Source organism: Schistocerca gregaria, chromosome 2 (genome assembly GCF_023897955.1).
Source record: "Schistocerca gregaria isolate iqSchGreg1 chromosome 2, iqSchGreg1.2, whole genome shotgun sequence".
Classification (NCBI taxonomy): domain Eukaryota; kingdom Metazoa; phylum Arthropoda; class Insecta; order Orthoptera; family Acrididae; genus Schistocerca; species Schistocerca gregaria.
In genome coordinates this window covers 79141573-79165650 of record NC_064921.1, presented here as the reverse complement: position 1 = coordinate 79165650, position 24078 = coordinate 79141573, and the positions used below count along the sequence as shown (strand labels likewise).

General features: G+C 43.0%; 1 protein-coding gene across 1 annotated transcript in view; it reads right to left on the bottom strand.

Moving 5' to 3' along the window:
• The window catches only part of LOC126336350 (uncharacterized), a 474839-nt gene that overhangs the window by 364612 nt on the left and 86149 nt on the right, over positions 1-24078 (bottom strand). The window contains exon 4 of the mRNA XM_049999936.1: positions 14235-14317. Within this exon, the coding sequence (XP_049855893.1) occupies positions 14235-14317 (83 nt within the window). The remainder of the gene's footprint in view (positions 1-14234; positions 14318-24078) is intronic.

Sequence of the window (24078 nt, the reverse complement as noted above, 5' to 3'; positions counted from 1 at the left end):
GGCGAATCGAGAACATTTTCCCACACAAGCGACATATCATCTGGCAGTCCCGCTCCCGTAAGACATTAATTGCCTTTCCTTGGGGGTCAGGGTTAAATCTTTAAAACTAACTCGCAACAGAATTAAATTTCTGAATTTTATTCCAGTGCTAAATATTAAAAAAAGAAAAAAATTGATTTTTTTGGGGGATAATTCCTGAGATCTTTAAAAGCTTTTAGAGAAAGCAGAAAGAGTAAGACGTATTGCATTGCTCTAGCTTCAGTAAAAATGTGCTTTCTACTAATTGAGTGGAAATAATCTAAGTATAGAGATTTCTGCTATTTTTGTAATTTAGTAACGGAACTTTTTAAACATATTTTTTTTTCTAATTATTTCACATTCCATCGCGACAGTGTGACATGTTCGGCGTAACATCAAGCACCTGAATGTCGACCTGGAACGTTACAGCAAAGATGGCTGTGAGATGACGTCAGCCAACAGTAACGCTAACCAGGACGACACCACCACAGGAGCGACATCTGCACTTCGGTCGCGCAGCTTGAGGCTGTTGCCAATGGACACCACTGTGGGGAGCCGGACTCGGGTATCACGGGGATGTCAACCTCATCCCGTCTGTCCCCAGATCGGTCTGCCGCTGTGGTTGCCCCGGTTGCTGCCCGCAGTGGAGCTGAGCCCTCGCCTGTGGTTGATTGGGAGGTCGTTCCAAGGCGTGGCAGGCAGCGAAAGGCGTCCCCGGAAGCTGACCAGAAAGCTTCCCCGGTGCGTCTGACAAACCGGTTTCAGGCACTGTCTCTGGCTGAGCCAGATGCAGCTGCCTGCCCTGTTTCAGAGGATCATTCTCAGCCTTCAAGGTCCGGGCAATCGCAGAGGTTGGGCTTACTGGTAGTTGGGAGCTCCAATGTTAGGCGCGTAATGGGGCCCCTTAGGGATATGGCGGCTAAGGAGGGGAAGAAATCCAGTGTGCACTCCGTGTGCATTCCGGGAGGAGTCATTCCTGATGTGGAAAGGGTCCTTCCGGATGCCATGAAGAGCACAGGGTGCAGCCAGCTGCAGGTGGTGGCACATGTCGGCACTAATGACGTGTGTCGCTTTGGATCTGAGGAAATTCTCTCTGGATTCCAGCGGCTATCTGATTTGGTGAAGGTTGCCGGTCTTGCTTACGAGATGAAGGCAGAGCTCACCATCTGCAGCATCGTTGACAGAACCGACTGCGGACCTTTGGTGCAGAGCCGGGTGGAGGGTCTGAATCAGAGGCTCAGACGGTTTTGCGACCGTATTGGCTGCAGATTCCTTGACTTGCGCCATAGGGTGGTGGGGTTTCGGGTTCCGCTGAATAGGTCAGGAGTTCACTACACTCAGCTGGCGGCTACACGGGTAGCGGAGGCTGTGTGGCGTGGACTGGGCGGTTTTTTAGGTTAGAAGGCCTCGGGAAAGTGCGGGATGGGCTGCAATGTCAAAGGGTGCTTGGCAATTACAGGACGTGCTTGGATCAAGGAACAGTCGGAATTATAGTTGTAAACTGTTGTAGTTGCGCTGGAAAAGTCCCTGAGCTTCAAGCGCTAATAGAAAGCACAGAAGCGGATATCGTTATAGGTACAGAAAGCTGGCTAAAGCCTGAAATAAGTTCTGCAGAAATTTTTACGAAGTCTCAGACGGTGTTCAGGAAAGATAGATTAGGCAGAATTGGTGGTGGAGTGTTGGTGTCTGTCAGTAGTGGTTTATCTTGTAGTGAAGTCGAAGTAGATACTCTGTGCGAATTGGTGTGGGTGGAGGTTATACTTAACAGCCGAATTAAGTTAATAATTGGCTCCTTCTACCGACCCCCAGACTCCGATGATACAGTTGCGGAACAGTTCAGAGAAAGTTTGAGTCTCGTAACAAATAAATACCCCACTCATACGGTTATAGTTGGTGGGGACTTCAACCTACCCTCGGTATGTTGGCAAAAATACTTGTTCAAAACCGGTGGTAGGCACAAAACGTCTTCCGAGATTGTCCTAAATGCATTCTCCGAAAATTATTTAGAGCAGTTAGTCCACGAACCCACGCGAATTGTAAATGGTTGCGAAAACACACTTGACCTCTTGGCCACAAACAATCCAGAGCTGATAGAGAGCATCATGACTGATACAGGGATTAGTGATCACAAGGTCATTGTAGCTAGGCTCAATACCATTTCTTCCAAATCCATCAGAAACAAACGCAAAATAATTTTATTTAAAAAAGCGGATAAAGTACCACTAGAAGCCTTCCTAAAAGACAATTTCCATTCCTTCCGAACTGACTATGCGAATGTAGACGAGATGTGGCTCAAATTCAAAGATATAGTAGCAACAGCAATTGAGATATTCATACCTCATAAATTGGTAAGAGATGGAACGGATCCCCCGTGGTACACAAAAAAGGTCCGAACGCTGTTGCAGAGGCAACGGAAAAAGCATGCGAAGTTCAGAAGAACGCGAAATCCTGAAGATGGGCTAAAATTTACAGACGCGCGAAATTTGGCACGTACTTCGATGCGAGATGCCTTTAATAGGTTCCACAACGAAACATTGTCTCGAAATTTGGTAGAAAATCCGAAGAAATTCTGGTCGTATGTAAAGTACACAAGCGGCAAGACGCAGTCAATACCTTCGCTGCGCAGTGCCGATGGTACTGTTATCGACGACTGCGCCGCTAAAGCGGAGTTATTGAACGCAGTTTTCCGAAATTCCTTCACCAGGAAAGACGAATGGAATATTCCAGAATTTGAAACACGAACATCTGCTAGCATGAGTTTCTTAGAAGTAGATACCTTAGGGGTTGCGAAGCAACTCAAATCGCTTGATACGGGCAAGTCTTCAGGTCCAGATTGTATACCGATTAGGTTCCTTTCAGATTACGCTGATACTATAGCTCCCTACTTAGCACTCATATACAACCGCTCGCTCACCGATAGATCTGTACCTACAGATTGGAAAATTGCGCAGGTCGCACCAGTGTTCAAGAAGGGTAGTAGGAGTAATCCATTTAACTACAGACCTATATCATTGACGTCGGTTTGCAGTAGGGTTTTGGAGCATATACTGTATTCAAACATTATGAATCACCTCGAAGGGAACGATCTATTGACACGTAATCAGCATGGCTTCAGAAAACATCGCTCTTGTGCAACGCAGCTAGCTCTTTATTCGCACGAAGTAATGGCCGCTATCGACAGGGGATCTCAAGTTGATTCCGTATTTCTAGATTTCCGGAAAGCTTTTGACACCGTTCCTCACAAGCGACTTCTAATCAAGCTGCGGAGCTATGGGGTATCGTCTCAGTTGTGCGACTGGATTCGTGATTTCCTGTCAGGAAGGTCGCAGTTCGTAGTAATAGACGGCAAATCATCGAGTAAAACTGAAGTGATATCAGGTGTTCCCCAGGGAAGCGTCCTGGGACCTCTACTGTTCCTGATCTATATAAATGACCTGGGTGACAATCTGAGCAGTTCTCTTAGGTTGTTCGCAGATGATGCTGTAATTTACCGTCTAGTAAGGTCATCCGAAGACCAGTATCAGCTGCAAAGCGATTTAGAAAAGATTGCTGTATGGTGTGTCAGGTGGCAGTTGACGCTAAATAACGAAAAGTGTGAGATGATCCACATGAGTTCCAAAAGAAATCCGTTGGAATTCGATTACTCGATAAATAGTACAATTCTCAAGGCTGTCAATTCAACTAAGTACCTGGGTGTTAAAATTACAAACAACTTCAGTTGGAAGGACCACATAGATAATATTGTCGGGAAGGCGAGCCAAAGGTTGCGTTTCATTGGCAGGACACTTAGAAGATGCAACAAGTCCACTAAAGAGACAGCTTACACTACACTCGTTCGTCCTCTGTTAGAATATTGCTGCGCGGTGTGGGATCCTTACCAGGTGGGATTGACGGAGGACATCGAGAGGGTGCAAAGAAGGGCAGCTCGTTTTGTATTATCGCGTTATAGGGGAGAGAGTGTGGCAGATATGATACACGAGTTGGGATGGAAGTCATTACAGCATAGACGTTTTTCGTCGCGGCGAGACCTTTTTACGAAATTTCAGTCACCAACTTTCTCTTCCGAATGCGAAAATATTTTGTTGAGCCCAACCTACATAGGTAGGAATGATCATCAAAATAAAATAAGAGAAATCAGAGCTCGAACAGAAAGGTTTAGGTGTTCGTTTTTCCCGCTCGCTGTTCGGGAGTGGAATAGTAGAGAGATAGTATGATTGTGGTTCGATGAACCCTCTGCCAAGCACTTAAATGTGAATTGCAGAGTAGTCATGTAGATGTAGATGTAGATGTAGAAGAGAATATAAGCGCGGCTCCGCACCGGAGGACGAGCCGTCAGCCACAACGCTTTAGCCGTGACTTGTGAACTGTATAATTCGCTTGCATGCAAATTGTATATACCAAAGGACATTGGTTATTTGCATGTCGCCATTGCTTGCGGCATCTCTTTGTAAATACGCAAAGTGTTGTCAATTTAACTTTCTGTAATAAACTACATTAATAAGATTTGCTTGAACTGTTGTCTAGCTATCCGAGAAAACAGCTTCGTAGGCACCCTACATTACACGAGTGGGCAGGATACGACAACAGACATATAAAAAAATATCTTATTTTATATTGTCATGCGAAACAAAACTGTTTATTTGCATAAGCTGCGTATTGCAGGTTCGAATCCTGCCTAGGGCATAGATGTGTGTGATGTCCTTAGGTTAGTTAGGTTTAAGTAGTTGTAAATCTAGGGGACTGATGACCTCAGATGTTAAGACCCATAGTGCTCAGAGCTGTTTGAATAATTTATGTATTGCATGTGAGGAAAAAATGAGCAGTAGTTAATTAATGTTTAGAAAATTTGCCATGAATGTAGACGAAAACTTACAAACATGGTGAAAACTTTTAACTATGCACTTGTTGTGCAATATGAAACGGAAATTTTCTGTTAATGACGTCATGTACAGAGAGTTATCAGAATGAGACTGAAAAGCTCGTGAGGGTCCTGCAGGGGAGGCTGTACTGAGAAATGATCGTTAAGAAAAAAAAAAACGATACGTTGCGTCGTTCCCGAGTTACTTACCATTGAATATAGCCTATCCGGTAGTCGCGCCCTTAAATTCAAGCAACCTGCCAGAGCCTTTGTCGCCAAACTTGATCTTCGTTTGGTTTCCTCATACCGAATAAACGTAGCTTTTGCTAACTCAGTCTAAATTTACCACTTCCGAAAACGGCACGTTTTAACCGGTAATGAGCATCTGAACAAGTGGTAACTCACAGACCCATACATGTCTGTTCATTACCGCACACCTTGAATTTCTCAGTACAACCTCCACTGCAACACCCTTAAAATCTTTTCATACAGCTTCTGACCAGCTGTACAATTCCTATAGTTGTTCACTGTATGTAACAACAAAGTTCCTCTTGATAAAATAATCATATGGATATTTTTATAGTCTTCAACTAAGTACAATCTTTCAAAATAGAATATGGATTTATTGAATTCAAGATATCGCTTTCAGTAATTAAAGCTGAGCCAGTCCACACAATCGTTCTAGCGAAAGTGTTGACTTAAGGTAAGTACGGAGTTTTGAAAATCTCCTTTTACCACTAGCTACATACGTATAACTATTCAAGAGTATTAGGCAGATTACAAAGCTGTTTTCATTTTACACCCAAACATCTAACGGTCTCGGTATTCGACCAACTTCACGGATGAAGGGTTAAAATGGTTTAAACCATCATATTGCATTAGTCATTACTTAAAATGTGTAGTGAATGCCATGAATGCAAATATACGACAAAGGACTTTGCTTTTAAAATCTTGTGTCATATAGTCGAAGACCGAACCCGGCAGACGTTTGGGTATGAATAAAAACAGCTGATGGTTCAAATATGCATTTTACATATTACTTAACGATTGTTGACAGTAACCTTTCAAAATGCTTACAAAAGCATTGGGAAGTATGAGGGTGGTTTAAAAAGTTCTCTGAATTACCACGAGAGGTCAACGCTAGCGCAACGAGTTGTTCACGTGATATTCATTGGACTGTTGCCTGTAATCATGTGTCACGTCAGTGCGCTTGGAAGAGAGCTGTGGCGGTGACGTGGCTCTGTTGTTGTTCCCGCGTAGTGGTTTGCGAAGATGGAAAAAATCAAGATTCGAGCATAGATTAAGTACTTCGTAAAGAAATTTATGAAAGCAAAGTTTCGAAAACATACCTTCACCGAAGAGTCAAGCAGTATATTGCTCCCTCCTACGTATATCTCGCGAAGAGACCATGAGGATAAAATCAGAGAGATTAGAGCCCACACAGAAGCATACCGACAATCCTTCTTTCCACGAACAATACGAGACTGGAATAGAAGGGAGAACCGATAGAGGTACCCAGGGTACCCTCCGCCACACACCGTCAGGTGGCTTGCGGAGTATGGATGCAGATGTAGATGTAGACATTCATGCCGATTTACAGAATTCACTCGGTTCCTTCATATTCAACTGTTGACAAGTGGGCAAATGAATTTAAATTTCGTCGGAAGAACTTAGATGATGATCCGCGCATTGGTCGGCCAATCTGTGTCACTGCTATAGAAATCATTGAAAAAGTGCACAAAATGGTCATGGAGGATCGCCGATTGAAAGTGTGTGAAATTGCTCACGCTTGCAAGATGTCATCTGAAAGGGGATATCACATTTTAACTGAAGAATTAGAAATGAAAAAATTATCTTCAAGATGGGTGCCGCAACTCTAAAAACATGTGCCGTCGCCATGGCAAAATTACATTAACTAAGATATGAATTGTTGCCACACCCGCCTTATTCACCTTTTACGGCTCCGTCAGACTTGCATTTCTTCTCAAAACTGAAAATTTTTCTTGGTTAGCGAAGATTCACTTCAAACGAAGAATTGATAGCCGGAGTTGACTACTGTTCCGTAGGCCTGGAGGAAACTCATTTTCGTGATGGGATCAAGGCAATGGAACGTCGTTGGACCAAGTTCATTAATCTACAAGAAGATTACATTGAAAAATAAAAAAAGTTTCAGTGATGTACGTACTTTTATTCCGTTCCGAGAACTTTTCAAACCACCCTCGTTTGTTAGTAAACTTTTGAAACACAAGAAAAAGTTGCTTTCTGGAGAATTTCCAGCAAAAAGAACGAGCGATAAGATCAGCAGTTCATCATGTGGGAAAATTGAGCGTTGTTAAGTAGAGACTTAATCGCAAAGTTTAAGCTTCAGATACAGTTATAGCATCTAGGATAATATTTGTACTGAAACCAGTGGCAGTTCGTAACCAACCATCGGAAATTATCTCAATAGAGGACCAATGTTTGCTGTAACAGTTTTGCTTCTGTTATCATGTACTTCTACCTGTGTCAGTTTCCACTATAAATTGTGATCGGCCTTGTATACAAAACATATACTTTAGCACCTCATCGATTTGGTCTTATATCGGTCCTGAGTCCGATTACTTTCATTGATCCATAATGTCAAGACTCTCTCAAACGGAGTAGTTAACAGAGGGACGCGACAAGAGAAATGTATAGTGTGAAGACTTTGTTACTTCTTTATGCCGTGAATACTTTCCTCAGCTGAAAGTTTAATCGTTTTTTCAGATACCTACTGTGACGCTTATCGCAAACCAGAGAGATCGGCATGCGATAAATTCTCTCAAGATACACATGCAAGGAAATCATTATGTAGCGCATTCACCGCTACCCCCACTCGAAAACGTTTCGTGAAATACGCAGGAGACTGAACAACTGCAATTAGGGTCCTCTTATCATCAGATAAGACTAAAAACCAGAAAAGTTGTTGAATTAAAAGGCATTATGTGTTACCTAACTCCCATGGAATGACATTCCGTAGAAAAGCTGTTGTCTTAACACTAACCTAAAAAGTACCAAGAAAACAAACACTATATGGTTTGTTGAATTTAGTGAATGCTGTTAGGGATAAGAAACCGTGCTGGCTACAAGCATAATTTGCTTTCATCAAGTAGAAAGCGATGCAAATTTGCTTACAAGTAAATTCGAATTTTTGTCTAATTAATGTTTCTTCATTTTGCTGCATGAAGAAAACGTATGTGTTGAAAACACGACGTAACCGGTTTTTTGAGTCAGCTGCTATACTATGACGTAACAGCTTGAGGTTATTGCATCCGACGTTACGAAAATGCAGCCAGCGCCCAATCTATTATCTGTTGTTGAGACAATTTGACGCATTTACTAAATGTCTTCAATGTTACCCATTAGCACACTGTTGAACAGAGCCGTTATCTCTTACATATGCGAACTAATTCACATAAATTTTGACGTTTAAATAGTGTTGCAGACGCCTGGAAACAATCTTTGTCCCTTCATAGATTGGATTAGCGGACAGAAAAATATACTTTACTTATGAGTATTACCGTAAGAATACACTCGAAGTGGCAACGTTTTGGACAAATTTTATACAACGTAACGTTTGTTAACTAACTTTCTGAGTTGTGGGCGAGTCAATAAATTCATTCTAGGACGCGAGAGACCGCTGTAGAACAATCACTTATCGACAAAGATGATGATGGAAATACGTCGTGGTCTCGTCAAAGAAATTAACCAGACTTCGCTCTAAAGTCGTTTAGGAAAAAACTAAAAACATGGGAAAACCAAATCTGGAAGGGCGGATCGAGGTCTCGACTCCACTTCTTTCGAACCAAGTGAATGTAACAAAAATAAAATCTGCGAAGAAATTAGTAAAATGTATTAAACAGAAAGAAACGAACTGGTGCCTTAACCGCATAATGAACTCAAAGTTTTATTGGACTATTTGAAACTGACATCAGTTCTCCTCATGTATTTAGCTGACAACGAGAAAAACATTAGAAAAGAAGAGAACCTAATAAATTCTATAAAAATGATTTCGGCTTACTCTCAGAAGAGTAGATAAGAAATTCGAACGAAGAGATGTTAACCTCATAATGGCACGACGTCTGTGGAGTCATTATACAGTAGTTTGTGAAAACGCACACCTTATCTTTTATCTGACAAAGAAACTATTCCGCCAATGGCAGGAAGGCAAGAATTTGCGAGATTTCAACATTTTTTGATAACAATTTTTGACATCATTACTGAACACAGCGGCTGTGCTTGAAATTTTAATAGAAAGCAACCAAGAACGCAATGTTTTTTTTTATTTTTAATTCTGATTGCTGTTGTTCGTCTGTAAGACCATTCTCATAGGCCAGGACTCCAGATGACGTCAGCTGGTACCTTGGTCTAATAAACCAAAAACTGTAACCAAAACGAAAAGTTAAAAAAATGTTGCAATCTGGGCTGCTTTTTATTGAAAATAATTGTTTGATAAACTTCAGGATTAATAAATGGAGTTAGTCATTTAATACAAATACATCGATATAATGTACGCATCCCTAGCTGAGTAGTCAGCGCGTCTGGCTGTCATGTGCAAGTCCCGGGATCAATTACCGGTACCGCCAGGGATATTTCATTGTTGGGAAGATTGGAACTGGGTTCAGTCGGCCTCGCGCAAGCAAATGAGGAGCTACTTGAATAAGAAGTAACGTCTTCAAAGGTCAGTTTGGTTTGGTTTGGTTGTTCGGGGAAGGAGACCAGACTGCGTGATCATCGGTCTCATCGGATTAGGGAAGGATGGGGAAGGAAGTCGGCCGTGCCCTTTCAGAGGAACCATCCCGGCATTTGCCTGGAGTGATTTAGGGAAATCACGGAAAACCTAAATCAGGATGGCCCGACGCGGGATTGAACAACAGCCTGGTGAGCTCCCTGATCTTCCTGTGCCTGTCCGAATGACGCCGTTTGACAGAGGATGACACGGCGGTCGGTCGATGACGCACACCCCTGTGAGCCAGATCGCAGAGTTAGTGCACTCTTTTGTGTTTCTATCGTTGTTTTTTTTTTATCCTCGGATTTCTGACTGATTTGATGCAGCCCGCCATGAATTCCTCTCCTGGGCCAACCTTTCCATCTCAGAGTAACACTTGCAACCTACGTCCTCAATTATTTGCCGGAAGTATTCCATTCTGTATCTTCCTCTATAGTTTTTATCGTTTATAGTTAGGGCCATGCAAATTATTCCCTGATATCTTAGCAGGCGACCTATCACCCTGTCCCTTCTTCTCTGTGTTTCCCACATATTCCTTTACTCGCCGATTCTGTAAAGAATCTCCCCATTCCTTACCTTATCAGTCGACCTAATTTTCATTGTAGTTCTGCAGCATCACATCTCAAATGCTTCGATTTTCTTCTGGTTTTCACAAAGTCAGTGTCTCACTGCCATACAATGCTGTACTCCAAACGTACATTCTCAGAAATTTTATCCTCAACTGGTGGCCTACGTTTGATACTAGTAGACTTCTGTTGGTCAGGAATGCTCTTTTTGCCTGTGCTGGTCTGCTTTCTATATCCTCCTTGATTCATCCGAAATGGTTTATTTTGCTGCCTAGGTAGCAGAATTCCTTAACTTCATTTACTTTGTGATCATCAAATTTGATTCTGTTTCTCGCTGTTCTCATTTCTGCTACTTCTCATTGCTTACGTATTCCGCCCTCACAATCATATTCCGCACATCAAGACGCTTCATTCGAACCCAAAGTCGATAAGATCAAGTCAATGTTTTATGAATTCGTGTAAACAATATGCAAATAACAAGTAAATCGCAAGTGCACACCGAGGTTGAAATACTCAAGGCTGGCGTACACACACACAAATAAAGACACGACGGTCACAAAAGCTTTTAGTTTGGGAGACGCAAACACCGCACGCCAGAAGGCCGGTCCGTTCAGAGGGCAAGTCAACCTATCTACGTCGGCCGGCGACTGCCCGTAGAGCAGACACCGTTTGCCCAAATGAAAGGGAGAATGGTTCAAATAGCTCTGAGCACTATGGGACTTAACTGCTGAGGTCATCAGTCCCCTAGAACTTGGAACTACTTAAACCTAACTAACCTAAGGACATCACACACATCTAGCCCGAGGCAGGGTTCGAACCTGAGACCGTAGCGGTTGCGCGGCTCCAGACTGTAGCGCCTAGAACCGCTCGGCCACTCCAGCCGGCAAAGGGAGAATGACCCCGTGTTCGGCTTAAAAGCAAATTCCGTTACATTGTGTGGGAGCGCCCAGCCTATGCATTTTTTACAAACATAGCACACAGTTTCAGAGATTTAAACAGGGAGACAGCAAACGCCAAACGCCAATGCTACAGATTTCCTGATTGGTCGCCTTAAATGAAACGTCATTCTCCCATTTTAGAAGAGCAATGCTGATTGGCAGACGATATTCCTGACGCCTTGAGCTGAAGGAGTAATGGAAGAGACCAAAAGATATACCCCTTCATGTCTGTCGTGGAGAGAGGCCGTTCCGTTGTCGCTCTTGGAGCGAGAACACGTAGTAAGAGCGTGTGCGCTCGTACGTGTACTCAAAGAGTGAGGAACAAGTCTCTCCTCAGTACTTCACTGGGAGAGCACCTCTGTCGAGAGCGAATCAGAGTGAGACTCTATACTGAGTCCTTGCGATTAAGTGTTGTTCACTGTTTTGGTCGACACACTTATTGTGGGGTGTGGACGGACAGAGTTATAGTTAAACGCCTGCGAGCGAATTTTTGAGTGGCGTCGCGGTGGATTGATTATCTAACCTGTGTACCACGCCAATAGTTAGACTAGGGGCGAATAGGGGTCCTTGACTTCATCAAGGCAGAGGGAGAGTTTGATTGGCGAAGGTCAATCCAGATAGAACGAGAGTTGTTTTTTATTTGTCAGCAGTGAGCGGCGCAGACAGCAGTCATCGTAGCTTATGGTATTGTGCGCTACAGCTCATGCGAGCCCCATATTTCCTCCAGAACAGTAAACTTCACTTCATTTCACACGCGACAGCCTCAACCGTACCTATCAACATTCTAACAGATAATTATTCAAGTTGAGTAGGCGCGCCCCTCAGTCATTCTGCCAACTCAATAACAATCTTAAACTTTGTATAGAAATTTCATTAGCGAATCGTATCCTTAAGAGGTAACTTCACATTCCGAAAAGAACCCGGAAATAACTTGTTCAGTTCGTGACTAAAAGTCCCATTGTGATTTCTCAGAATTTTTGCAAAAAATAATAATTTTCGTTAGTTTCATGTTTTTCTTACACTAACTAGCACTACTCCAGTACCCAAGTATCCCACTAATTACGTAAGAAATTTTGTGAATTTTTGTGTCATTTCCTTACAGCGGACGACTCCAGAAGATATTTGTTGCTGAAAGTTTTTCAGGCATTTCTCTTTAGAACGTTAGGAGCATCTGTCTGACTTCTGTAGTAGTGTGGAGGTAGAAATTGCATCTTGCAGGTGCCACAGGGTAAAAGGCACATCTCAGATTAATCCTTTGCGCAGAATGACAGAATAGCACCCACAGGCTCACATCATTACTTTCGTCTTTCTTCGATTTACTCTGTCCATATTCTGTACTCATTAGACCGTCCACACCACTCAGCTGATCCTGTAATTCTTCTTCACATTCACTGAGAGTAGCAACGTCACTAACGAATCTCGTCATTGATCTCCTTTCGCCTTGAATTTTAAACCCACTCTTGAAGCTGTCGTTTATTTCTGTTATCGCTTCTTCGATGTATAGACTGATCAGTAAGGGTGAAAGACTACATCCCTGTCTTACATACTTTTTAATCCGAGCACTTCGATCTTGGTCTTCCACTCCTATTGTTCCCTGTTGGTTCTTGTACGTATTGTATCACCCTCTTTCCCTATAGCTTACCCTTGTTTTTCTCATAAGCAAATATCTTGCATTATCAAACGCTTTGTCTAGGTCAACAAACCCAATGAACATATCTCGTTTTTTCTTCAGTCTAGTTTCCATTATCAGCCGTTACATTGGAACTGCTTCTCTCGTGCCTTTACCTTTCCTAACGGCAAACTGATCTTTATCGAACAGATACTCAATTTTCTTTCAGCAACTTGGATGTAAGAGCTGTTATGCTGATTGTACGATAATTTACTTTACACCGATATAAAAATGCTTAGCGATACGATATGGACCGTGTATATTGGCTAAGATAGTAAAGTAGGTGACGGACTTGGGCTTATGGGTAACCATAGTACGACTGTGAAAGGTTGACCATATAAAACGCTTGTTGATCTGTGAGGGAAATCAAGTGGAACTAACAAGTGTTGTCAAATGTGTTCACAAAAAAGGCAGAATATATTTCACTGGCTAATCTCATTTACGGGAATGTTACTGAAAGCTTGAAAACTCGAATCAGTGGACGGTCGAATAATGATGCCAAATATATCACAAAAAACTACTTCTTGTAGTCCAATAAACGTTTGTGAATGGATAAACTGGAATGCACTACACGGTCCACGTATCGCCCTGGCAGGAATCGTTCAGGTGCAATTGTTCTAATCTACAACTAACAATCCTTTCACAAATATAACTTGAAGAACCCTTAAAGCTGTATAAATGTATATGCAAACTGAAGCGACGGATGAAAATTTGTACTAAGGCTGGGATTCGAACCGAGATCTCCTGCACTCTAGGCAATGAGCTAACCACTACCCACCCTGGCACAGTGGCTTCGTACAACCGCTTGGTCTACCCTAGCACGCCTCTCTCCTCAATCCAAATTCTCATTCTCGCCTTAAACCACTGGTATTCCCCCTAAACTGTCTGGAACCATAGTTTCATTTGATTAAAAGCGCTTCAGCCCGGATTTCAGGCAGATTCCCCTGTTTCGTTCGATGCTGAGGTGCTGTTCCAATACAAATGGAGAGGCTCGTGTAAGCTGAGACATGAATGGGAATCTGGATTGAAAAAGGAGTTGCCCAAAGCCACTACCTCGGCCCGGATTTCAGGCAGATTCCCCTGTTTCGTTCGATGCTGAGGTGCTGTTCCAATACAAATGGAGAGGCTCTTGTGAGCTGAGACATGAATGGGAATCTGGATTGAGAAAGGAGTTGCCCAAAGCCACTGTGTCAGGGTGGTATCGTGGTTAACGCATCCAGCCTAATGAGTAGGAGCCCTAGGTTCGAATCCCGGCCTTCGTACAGATTTTCATTCCTCGCTTCAATCTGCATATATACCATAGATGTTTGAGACTTGAGAACGTCTCTGGAACCAGTAGGTTCATTTGATACCTTAATGCATGGTACACTAGAGATATTCACCTAGGAAACACGTAGCTGCAGGTAAATGACGGCAGAAGCCGCTAGCAGGTACTTACATTGGTACACTTGAGTTGTTGGTCCCCTTGGAGAAGCACTCTGAAGGGTCAACTGAACTCGACAGCATTATATGCAGGGCACACTGTAAGAGAAAGCACAAAACCTTGATACAAAGATCTTCTTTAACAAACAATGAAATAATTAATTAGTTAATGAAAAGCGCTAGTTTGCTTTTGTTCTACAGTATTACTGTTATTGCGTTAACCGGTTTTCGGCTTACAGGGCCATCTTCAGGCATTTACTAACTATTGTTGCCAAAGCAATTGCAATGTTTCTATACGATACTGAAAAACAAGTTAGAAATTTAGATTGAAGCAGGAAAGTTGAGTAAATAACATCTTTGACAGTGTGGTGGCAATGAAGTGTAAAAAGTAAAAAGTTGAACGGTAAATAAATGTAAACAGAGTAGACAGGAAAAACTTTAACACAAAACTGGAACAGCACGCCTACATAAGTTTATATTAATAAGCAAAAGCAATAAAATAGTAAAAAAATAGTACTTGATAAGGCTACATCAGGAGGTATAAAACATGCAGAGTGGTACACTAACCCTCAAATAAGAAGGAATTATCAAGGTTACTACAGGATATATGAGGTACTTAAGCAATATCAGTAAGATTAACAGAAATACAGGAAAATGATGAAGTGTGAGGGAACATACAGCAAATTCCATCTCTGAGAGTAAGGTGGTACTGCATTTTAAAAAGTAAAAAGTTAAACAATATACAAATATAAAATGTGCAAACAGGAAAAACATTAACACTATACTCAAAACTGTACCTATGTAACAGTTTGCTGTAAATAAAAAGCCGACCGGAGTGACCGTGCGGTTCTGGGCGCTGCAGTCTGCAGCCGAGCGACCGCTCCGGTCGCAGGTTCGAATCCTGCCTCGGGCATGGATGTGTGTGATGTGCTTAGGTTAGTTAGGTTTAAGTAGTTCTAAGTTCTAGGCGACTGATGACCTCAGAAGTTAAGTCGCATAGTGCTCAGAGCCATTTGAACCATTTGTAAATAAATGAACCAAGTAAAATAAAAACAGTACTTGATGAGACAACTGCAACAGCCATTACACATAGAAAGTAATAAATGTACCAGTTAAAAGAAAGGCTTAACAGTTGTAACTGAACACTATGTGGATTACATAATCAGTTTCAATAAAATGAAAGAACTCAATGAATACAGGAAAATGAATTAATTAATCAGCATACAAAGACATTCCTACGTAGCATCTCACAGTATAAAAAATCTTATCATACAATGAAAGCACACTAGGATTCTTCGGAGAGTATTGGTGAAGAACAGGTCAAGTCATAGCTTGATTCGACCAGGTAATAAGAAAAGCTGCAAAGGGGCTTGCGGAGTGTCTGTTGTGCTGTTTTGCACATCCCTGTAATGCTGAAATCCGACGTCTGGTGACAAGTAGGGAAACACTCTATACGATCAAAAAAATTAATTAAAGGAGATAATAATGTTACACAATGGAAAATCTTACGGAATTATAATTAAAAGAGGTGGCCCAGTCAAGCATGCCGATATGGATACCGCACCACACACATAGACATGTTAGTGAGAGTAGCGATGATGCAGTCTATAAAACAAAGAAGTGGTCACTATAACAGTCAGATCTATTATCGAAAAGCAAAACACATGATATACCCACTGAGACATACAGTTGAACGTTTACTGCTTGGATAAAGGGTTCTCATGATGGACTCTAATCTTGGCACAGGCCACCCGACTTCTCTTCAAGCGACTACTTTCGCAGTGGTCACTGTATGAAACTTCTCCTCTGAGGCAAGGTGCTTGTTTCCGATGCACCACTGAAAGTTTACTGTAACCCTCGCAGCGTAACATTGACGACGCAACACATAAAGTGCTTCCAGCCGACCTCCCCAAGCGTGTAATTCGTCTAGGGTCTCCGTATGGGAATTTCCTTGGCAGTCAAGCAGCTTGTTTCCGATGTACCACTGTTTACTGTAATCCTCGCAATTTCACATTGAAGATACAACACACAAATTGTGTCGCGATGAAATACCTAATGTCCTTGACAACTTCTCTCCAAGCAAACTACGTGGCTTCGAAGTATTAAAACGTGATAACTGGCTATTGGATATATCGCGTCTCTACGGATTGGCGTTCGCACCGATGGCCCTCTTATCAACTCGTAGCGTAATTGCAGAAGGCAGTGGCGGCGCCGGCTGGAGACCATGAATTCAGGTATCTCGCTCTACTCGGCACTCAACTGGAAACATTTGTGCACGGCCACAAGGATCGCCTCACCAGTTGTCCGCCAACGAGGTCTGTGTGTTTCAAACTTCTAACATGAAGTCATTATTCTCCAAGCAGCTAGTGTTCTGTTTCTGGACTCTCTGTAATTTCGCCGTTTCTGTCAGAGCAGGGATCTCGCTGGCCAATGGTGGCACACATTGCAAGTTCCATCCTTTAATACATAATTAAAGATGTTAAACAATCTCCTACTCTTTGTAACTTTTGCTGTTTCCAACCAATAATGCTCTGGGGTGGGGTGAGACGCCTGTACTCATGCACGGACGAAAACCTGCACACTCTATGGAAAATAACACTAAGAATTAACCAGAACGCTGGATACTGAAATTTCAAACCGAACTTTATTTTGTAATGTCGCTCTTGAGCTAAAAAAGATCGACACGCCAGCCCCTGGGAAGTGACACCTGGCTAGAGATTACTTATCTTGCTAAAAGTCTTTTACAAATAATGCTTCACTTTTTTTCGACAGACACGAATACTGTTCTGTTTACTTGAGGCTAGGATCTCGCCTCAACTTTGAACTGTTATATGGAAGCCATCTCCTCTTAATAGGAATGTTATCGTTTACTAGCCAGCTCGTAGGCTCCCAACTGTGCACTCTCTTCACCATAACAAAAAGAGAAGTGGAAAGAAGGCAATAAAAAAGACAGTCGCCGAAGGTATTGAATCTTGATTGCAATTGACATATGTTGTGTGAGTTTCAGAGAAAAGTGGCCACCTAACAAACTAAAATTCAGTTTGTTACAACGCTAGGGTTTGTGCAATAACTTCTGAAAGATCATTGTAAAAAATTCACTGATTAATTAATGTGTTGCATGCAAACTTAGGCAATATGTTGATAACTAGAACATCTGGACGTATTGAGACACTGATACATCGCATAAAGTGGTTATTCATCATCAGAAAATATATATCCAGGAGACCAACCAGTTCGATAATTCAATTTTTTATTACAATATTTGGTGTTTTTACTGTCTTCTCAAGGTGCTGCGATTCAAAGTGTTACACTGTTGTGGTTGCACTACGTTTATTTTCTTCCCACCACTTGTGATGTACATCTCTTTGACATTCAATACCGTAACGATCAGTTAACTATCTGAGAACCTCAGCCAACAAGTGAGACTCTCCAGACCATTCCAGGTAAACAAATTTAACGGAATGGTCCACAAATCAAAATTCAAATAACTTATAAGTAGTGAATACACGTTGATAAAGGCGTCTCTCTACGCCAGTCATTGCCTGACCTAAGAGGATAATCACACATTAGTAATAACCTCGGAAACGCCTCCTTTGCGGACCGTCCCATAGCTTCACCTACATCAGTTTCCCCTGTTAACTACGATCCATCGAGCGAACATAATTCTTCCATGATTGTATTACAAACTTTCAGGGATGATGGAGGATACTAAACGTATCAATTCGATGTAAGGAAATGTCAAAGTCGAAAGTTATAAGCGAAAATCGTTTTGATACCTCTGACAGTAGAGTTGTGCAGTGGGCAAACCCATCATGCTAAGTTTCAACACAATCGAAGATCACCTCACTTTGGACTTAGGCTTCGTGAACGCCTGGATAAACATTCCCTGAAAAGTGGATAGTCAGAGGAGATTCGGTTTCGTAGCCAGCACATTCACCTGTTCTAATCTCACTTGAGTTCTTATTGAGGGTCCGTGTGAAAAATCTTGTGAACAAGAAGCCAGTCGAATCTGAAGAGGACCTTCTGGAAAGAATTCTCACTGCCTGCGACAGTGTTATAATGACACTGGTGATATTATAATGGGTACGACAGAACATTCTGGGACCATGCCATGAGTGCATTGACGCTGGAGGAAGTCATGTTGAACAACTATTGTAAATATACCAGCTTGCGTTACTTGTGTACTTCTTTATTACTAGACCCTCAGCAGGGGAAAATTATCTGAGTGTATTGGAGAGTATTTACCGGGAAGTCTGTACTTCAACATCAGCGTTCGGGAGTTCAGCATTGTGCAAGCCTAATGCAGCACTTGGCTAAACTTCCGACACTGTCGTTTTCGGAGTATGGTTCCTTACTTCAAATTGATGCACTTACACTTCTCCATCATCCCAGAAATGTTATAAAATCATCACAGAATTACCCTGTATACAATAGCAAAATTTTTATTATACACTCCTTGAAATGGAAAAAAGAACACATTGACACCGGTGTGTCAGACCCACCATAATTGCTCTGGACACTGTGAGAGGGCTGTACAAGCAATGATCACACGCACGGCACAGCGGACACACCAGGAACCGCGGTGTTGGCCGTCGAATGGCGCTAGCTGCGCAGCATTTGTGCACCGCCGCCGTCAGTGTCAACCAATTTGCCGTGGCATACGGAGCTCCATCGCAGTCTTTAACACTGGTAGCATGCCGCGACAGCGTGGACGTGAACCGTATGTGCAGTTGACGGACTTTGAGCGAGGGCGTATAGTGGGCATGCGGGAGGCCGGGTGGACGTACCGCCGAATTGCTCAACACGTGGGGCGTGAGGTCTCCACAGTACATCGATGTTGTCGCCAGTGGTCGGCGGAAGGTGCACGTGCCCGTCGACCTGGGACTGGACCGCAGCGACGCACGGATGCACGCCAAGACCGTAGGATCCTACGCAGTGCCGTAGGGGACCGCACCGCCACTTCCCAGCAAATTACGGACACTGTTGCTCCTGGGGTATCGGCGAGGACCATTCGCAACCGTCTCCATGAAGCTGAGCTACGGTCCCGCACACCGTTAGGCCGTCTTCCGCTCACGCCCCAACATCGTGCAGCCCGCCTCCAGTGGTGTCGCGACAGGCGTGAATGGAGGGACGAATGGAGACGTGTCGTCTTCAGCGATGAGAGTCGCTTCTGCCTTGGTGCCAATGATGGTCGTATGCGTGTTTGGCGCCGTGCAGGTGAGCGTCACAATCAGGACTGCATACGACCGAGGCACACGGGGCCAACACCCGGCATCATGGTGTGGGGAGCAATCTCCTACACTGGCCGTACACCTCTGGTGATCGTCGAGGGACACTGAATAGTGCACGGTACATCCAAACCGTCATCGAACCCAGCGTTCTACCATTCCTAGACCGGCGAGGGAACTTGCTGTTCCAACAGGAAAACGCACGTTCGCATGTATCCCGTGCCATCCAACGTGCTCTAGAAGGTGTAAGTCAACTATCCTGGCCAGCAAGATCTCCGGATCTGTCCCCCATTGAGCATGTTTGGGACTGGATGAAGCGTCGTCTCACGCGGTCTGCACGTCCAGCACGAACGCTGGTCCAACTGAGGCGCCAGGTGGAAATGGCATGGCAAGCCGTTCCACAGGACTACATCCAGCATCTCTACGATCATCTCCATGGGAGAATAGCAGCCTGCATTGCTGCGAAAGGTGGATATACACTGTACTAGTGCCGACATTGTGCATGCTCTGTTGCCTGTGTCTATGTGCCTGTGGTTCGGTCAGTGTGATCATGTGATGTATCTGACCCCAGGAATGTGTCAATAAAGTTTCCCCTTCCTGGGACAATGAATTCACGGTGTTCTTATTTCAATTTCCAGTAGTGTAATTTTTATGGTTAAACTAACAATAAATCTAGTGTGGCCCACCGTTTCATGCAAATATTTTCAAGTGACGCCATTTAAGGTACGTGCAAGTTGGTCACCAGTAATCGAACACATTCCAAGTCCTCAAAATTGTGAAGGCTACCTTTAGGTACAGATGGGGATAATTATAATTACGACATTAGTGAAATGAGTAAAGCTCAAGGAAGGCAACTTATGTCTGCGGTGGCAGGACAAAGGGGATGGGGTGGGGAGGAGCCTGGAGGCACACAAATTATGTCGTTGATGTGGAAAAAAGTTCTCGAACCGACCTCCGAAAGCTTCACTGCCTGCATCAATATATCTATATAAAACGCAATGTCCTGAATAACTGACTGACTAACTGACTGACTAACTCATCATCGTCGAGCCCAATTTGGAGAACGTGTGCATCTTACATTGTGAGCCTCGTTTAGAAAGGAATTTTTCGAAATTCCGACCGTAAGGGGGTGAAATAGAGGATGGTGAGTTTTACAAAAAATGTCCCTGTTGAGGCAATTTTGAAGCTAGACCTACGAAGACTGGTATTTGGTTTCGCGGTTGGAAATAAAGAAATGTGTGTTTCAGCACTTTTGGGGGTGAAATAGTGAGTGAAAGTTTTTTTTCTGTCCCCTGCTCCCCGGCACGAATCCGCCTGGCGGATTAGTGTCGAGGTCCGGTGTGGCGGGCAGCCTGTGGATGGTTTTGTAACGTCCCCTCGGAAAAATTTATGGATTACTGTGCTGATGAACCTCTTACGTTATTTGATTTTCAAACAGCTGGTCAAAACTGAACGTACTCAGACATTTCGCTCTTTAGTTATCCTGATCAACACTAAACTGACACACAATATTTTTAGCGCAACGCAATCTGACTTTCAACAAAGCCTACAAAAGAATGGCCCTGACTGACAATAACCTATACCTTTCATGAATCACTTACCTCACAGAAATCTTCGTTACTCGAACTACTGCAATACAGCGAGCGCCAATTCTGACAGCTAAATAAAAGATTCTAACCACTGAAGGTACTAACTACTGATAGGCATTCTTAGCAAATGAAAGATTTTGATAGAGAACAAACAATGTATTTACCTTAATAATGTCCCAAAGTTATCAGTTCATGATATCCAATATTACAAATTCACTCTTTCTGGCGGACTCACGTCCAGATCGTCCGCTCTCAAAACTCCGCCATCTCTCTCCACACATCCACCACTTTTGGCGGCTAACCTCCAACTGCGCAACGCTACGTGCTGTTAACAGCCCAACACTACAATAGCGAATATTCCAACAATGCTAACCAGCCACAGGCTGCACACACCACAGCCAGTGATTTTCATACAGAGCGCTAGGTGACGTTACTAACATAAAAACCTAAACAGCCTACTTACAGTTTTTAAGGCAGTTTTCCATCTGCCTCGGCGAATGCGGGCTGGTTCCCCTCATTCCGCCTCAGTTACACTATGTCGGCGATTGCTGCCCAAACACTTTCTCCACGTACGCGTACACCATAATTACTCTACCTCGCAAACATTGGGGGTTACACTCGTCTGGTGTAAGACGTTCCCGGGGGAGGGGGGCGGTCCACTGTGAGCCGAACCACACAATAACACTGGGTTCGGTGTGGGGCGGCGGTGCGGTGGGTGGTGGACTCCTGTGGCCTGTTGTTAACCACTGAGGGCTACGGCGGTACGAAGCCACTGCGTCGTTTCTAGGTCTCTGGTTCAATACACACACACGCACACACACACACACACACACACACACACACACACATTTAGGAACATTGATATTTGACTTCTCTGTTAAAAATTAAAGAAATATGTGTGTCAGTGTTCTCGGAAATTGAACACCTATGGGGTTGAAACATGGGATGAAAACATTTATGCTAAATGTATGAAAATTTGTATTTGCCTTCTCTATTAGAAATGAAACACACGCATGTCACTGTTTTCAGAAATTCAACCCGTAAGGAGGGGAAGTAGGAGTTGACTCGTTTTATGATAATATTTGGTAGCGAAAGTATTTTTATTAAACATAAATCTTTGAAAACCGGTGTTTGACTTCTCGGTTACAGATGAAAAAATGCGTGTTTCACTGTTTTTGTAGATTCAAGCCTAAGGGGGTGAAATAGGGTCAGACTGATTCACTGACTCATCCCGCTGTCTAGCCCAAGCCGCTAACGATAGAAACTTGAATTTTGGAGAGGGTGTAGATTGTATGCTGTAGGCATCGTTTAAGAAGAGGTTGTCGGGAATTCCACTCCTAAGGGAGTGAAATAGGTCATGAAATGCTTTTGGAAAGTATGTCGCTATTAACAGAATTTTGAAGCAAGAACTACGAAAACAAGTATTTGGTTTCCCAGCCAGAAAATAAAAAAAATATGTGTTTCAGCATTTTTGGAATTTCAACCACTAACGGGTTAAGTAGTGGGTGAAAATTTTTTGAAAAAAAAAAATAGTTGCTAAAGAACTACTAAAGGATTTTTAAGGCTACGTCTATGGCAACTCGTATTTGATCTTTCGATTAGAAATTTAAAAAAATACGTGTTTCTGGAAATTCAACCTCTCAGGGAGTGCAATAAGGGATGAATTTTTTTTAAAAAATACTTCTTTACATTAAATTAAATTTAAAACTAAATTTATGAATATTGGTATTTCACTTCTCGGTTAGATATAAAGAAAGATTTGTTACAGGAGGAAAGTTGCTATGGAAATTTCTCCACAGAACGCGAAAGGCATGATTAACAAAAACTTTGGACTGAAGCTACCAGAAACGCCTTTTAGACAGAAGTACATCCGGAAAACACCACGCTTAAATGGCCTTAACTATTGTGAAAAGTTTATAAGGTGTCCAGTTTGTGACCAAGATGAAAATTCAATTGAACAAAAACAAAGAAAAACAAAAATCTCTGCACGCCATACAGTCTACGCGAGCGAAGTGGCAGGAGCTAGGCTAGTCTAATATATGAAAATTTATGATTATTTGTTCGTCTTCTAAGCGCTCATATACCATTCATCCGATTGCAATGAAACTTTGCTGAGCAGTCGAGCGCTATCCCGGGAAGATTTCTGTTGAGCTAAGAACCACCTACCTCCCACAGGGCTGAGGACAGAAAAGGGATGACAAGAAACTTATCTCAGGAACATCTAGGAGCAATTACAAACAAATTTTGTATATGGAAGAACCATTATTTGTACAAATATTTTGTAGGGGTGCTAAGCCACACACACGCTCAGGAGTGACAGTAGGGATGAGACGACACGATAATGACCGACATTATTATCAAGTCATATGTTTTGGGAGCCTTGGCATTTGTTGGTCACTGTCACCATCACATTTTACCCCTAGTGTCGAGTTGCTTGTTCCCGATGCACAACTGCCAGTTTACTGAAGCCATTGCACCCTCACACTGACGATACAACACACAAATTGCGTCGCGATACAATACTATAGGCTCCAGGCGAATCCTCTCCAAGAGATACGGTCACCATATGGGACTTCTCCCGTGAATAAAGTAGCTTGTTTCGGATGAACCACTGCCAGTTTACTGTAACCTTCGCACTCTCACATTGACGACGCAACACACAAATTGCGTCGTGATTCAATACTAAAGGCTCCAGCCGACTTCTCTGCAAGCCACTAACGTGTCCACGGTCACCGTATTTAATTTCTCCTCGGACTCAAGTTGCATGTTTATAATGCAACACTGCCAGTTTACTGTAACCCTCGCACCCACACACTGACGATGCAACACACGAATAGAGTCGCGATTCAATACTACAGGCTCCTGTCGACTTCTCGCCAAGCGACTAATCCTGCTACGGTCACCGTATGCAACTTCTCCTGGGAGTGAAGTAGCTTGTTTCTGATGCACCACTACCAGATAACTGTAACACTCACAGCCTCGCATCGACGATGCGCTACACAATTTTCGTCGGGATTCAATACTGCAGGCTCCATGCCACGTT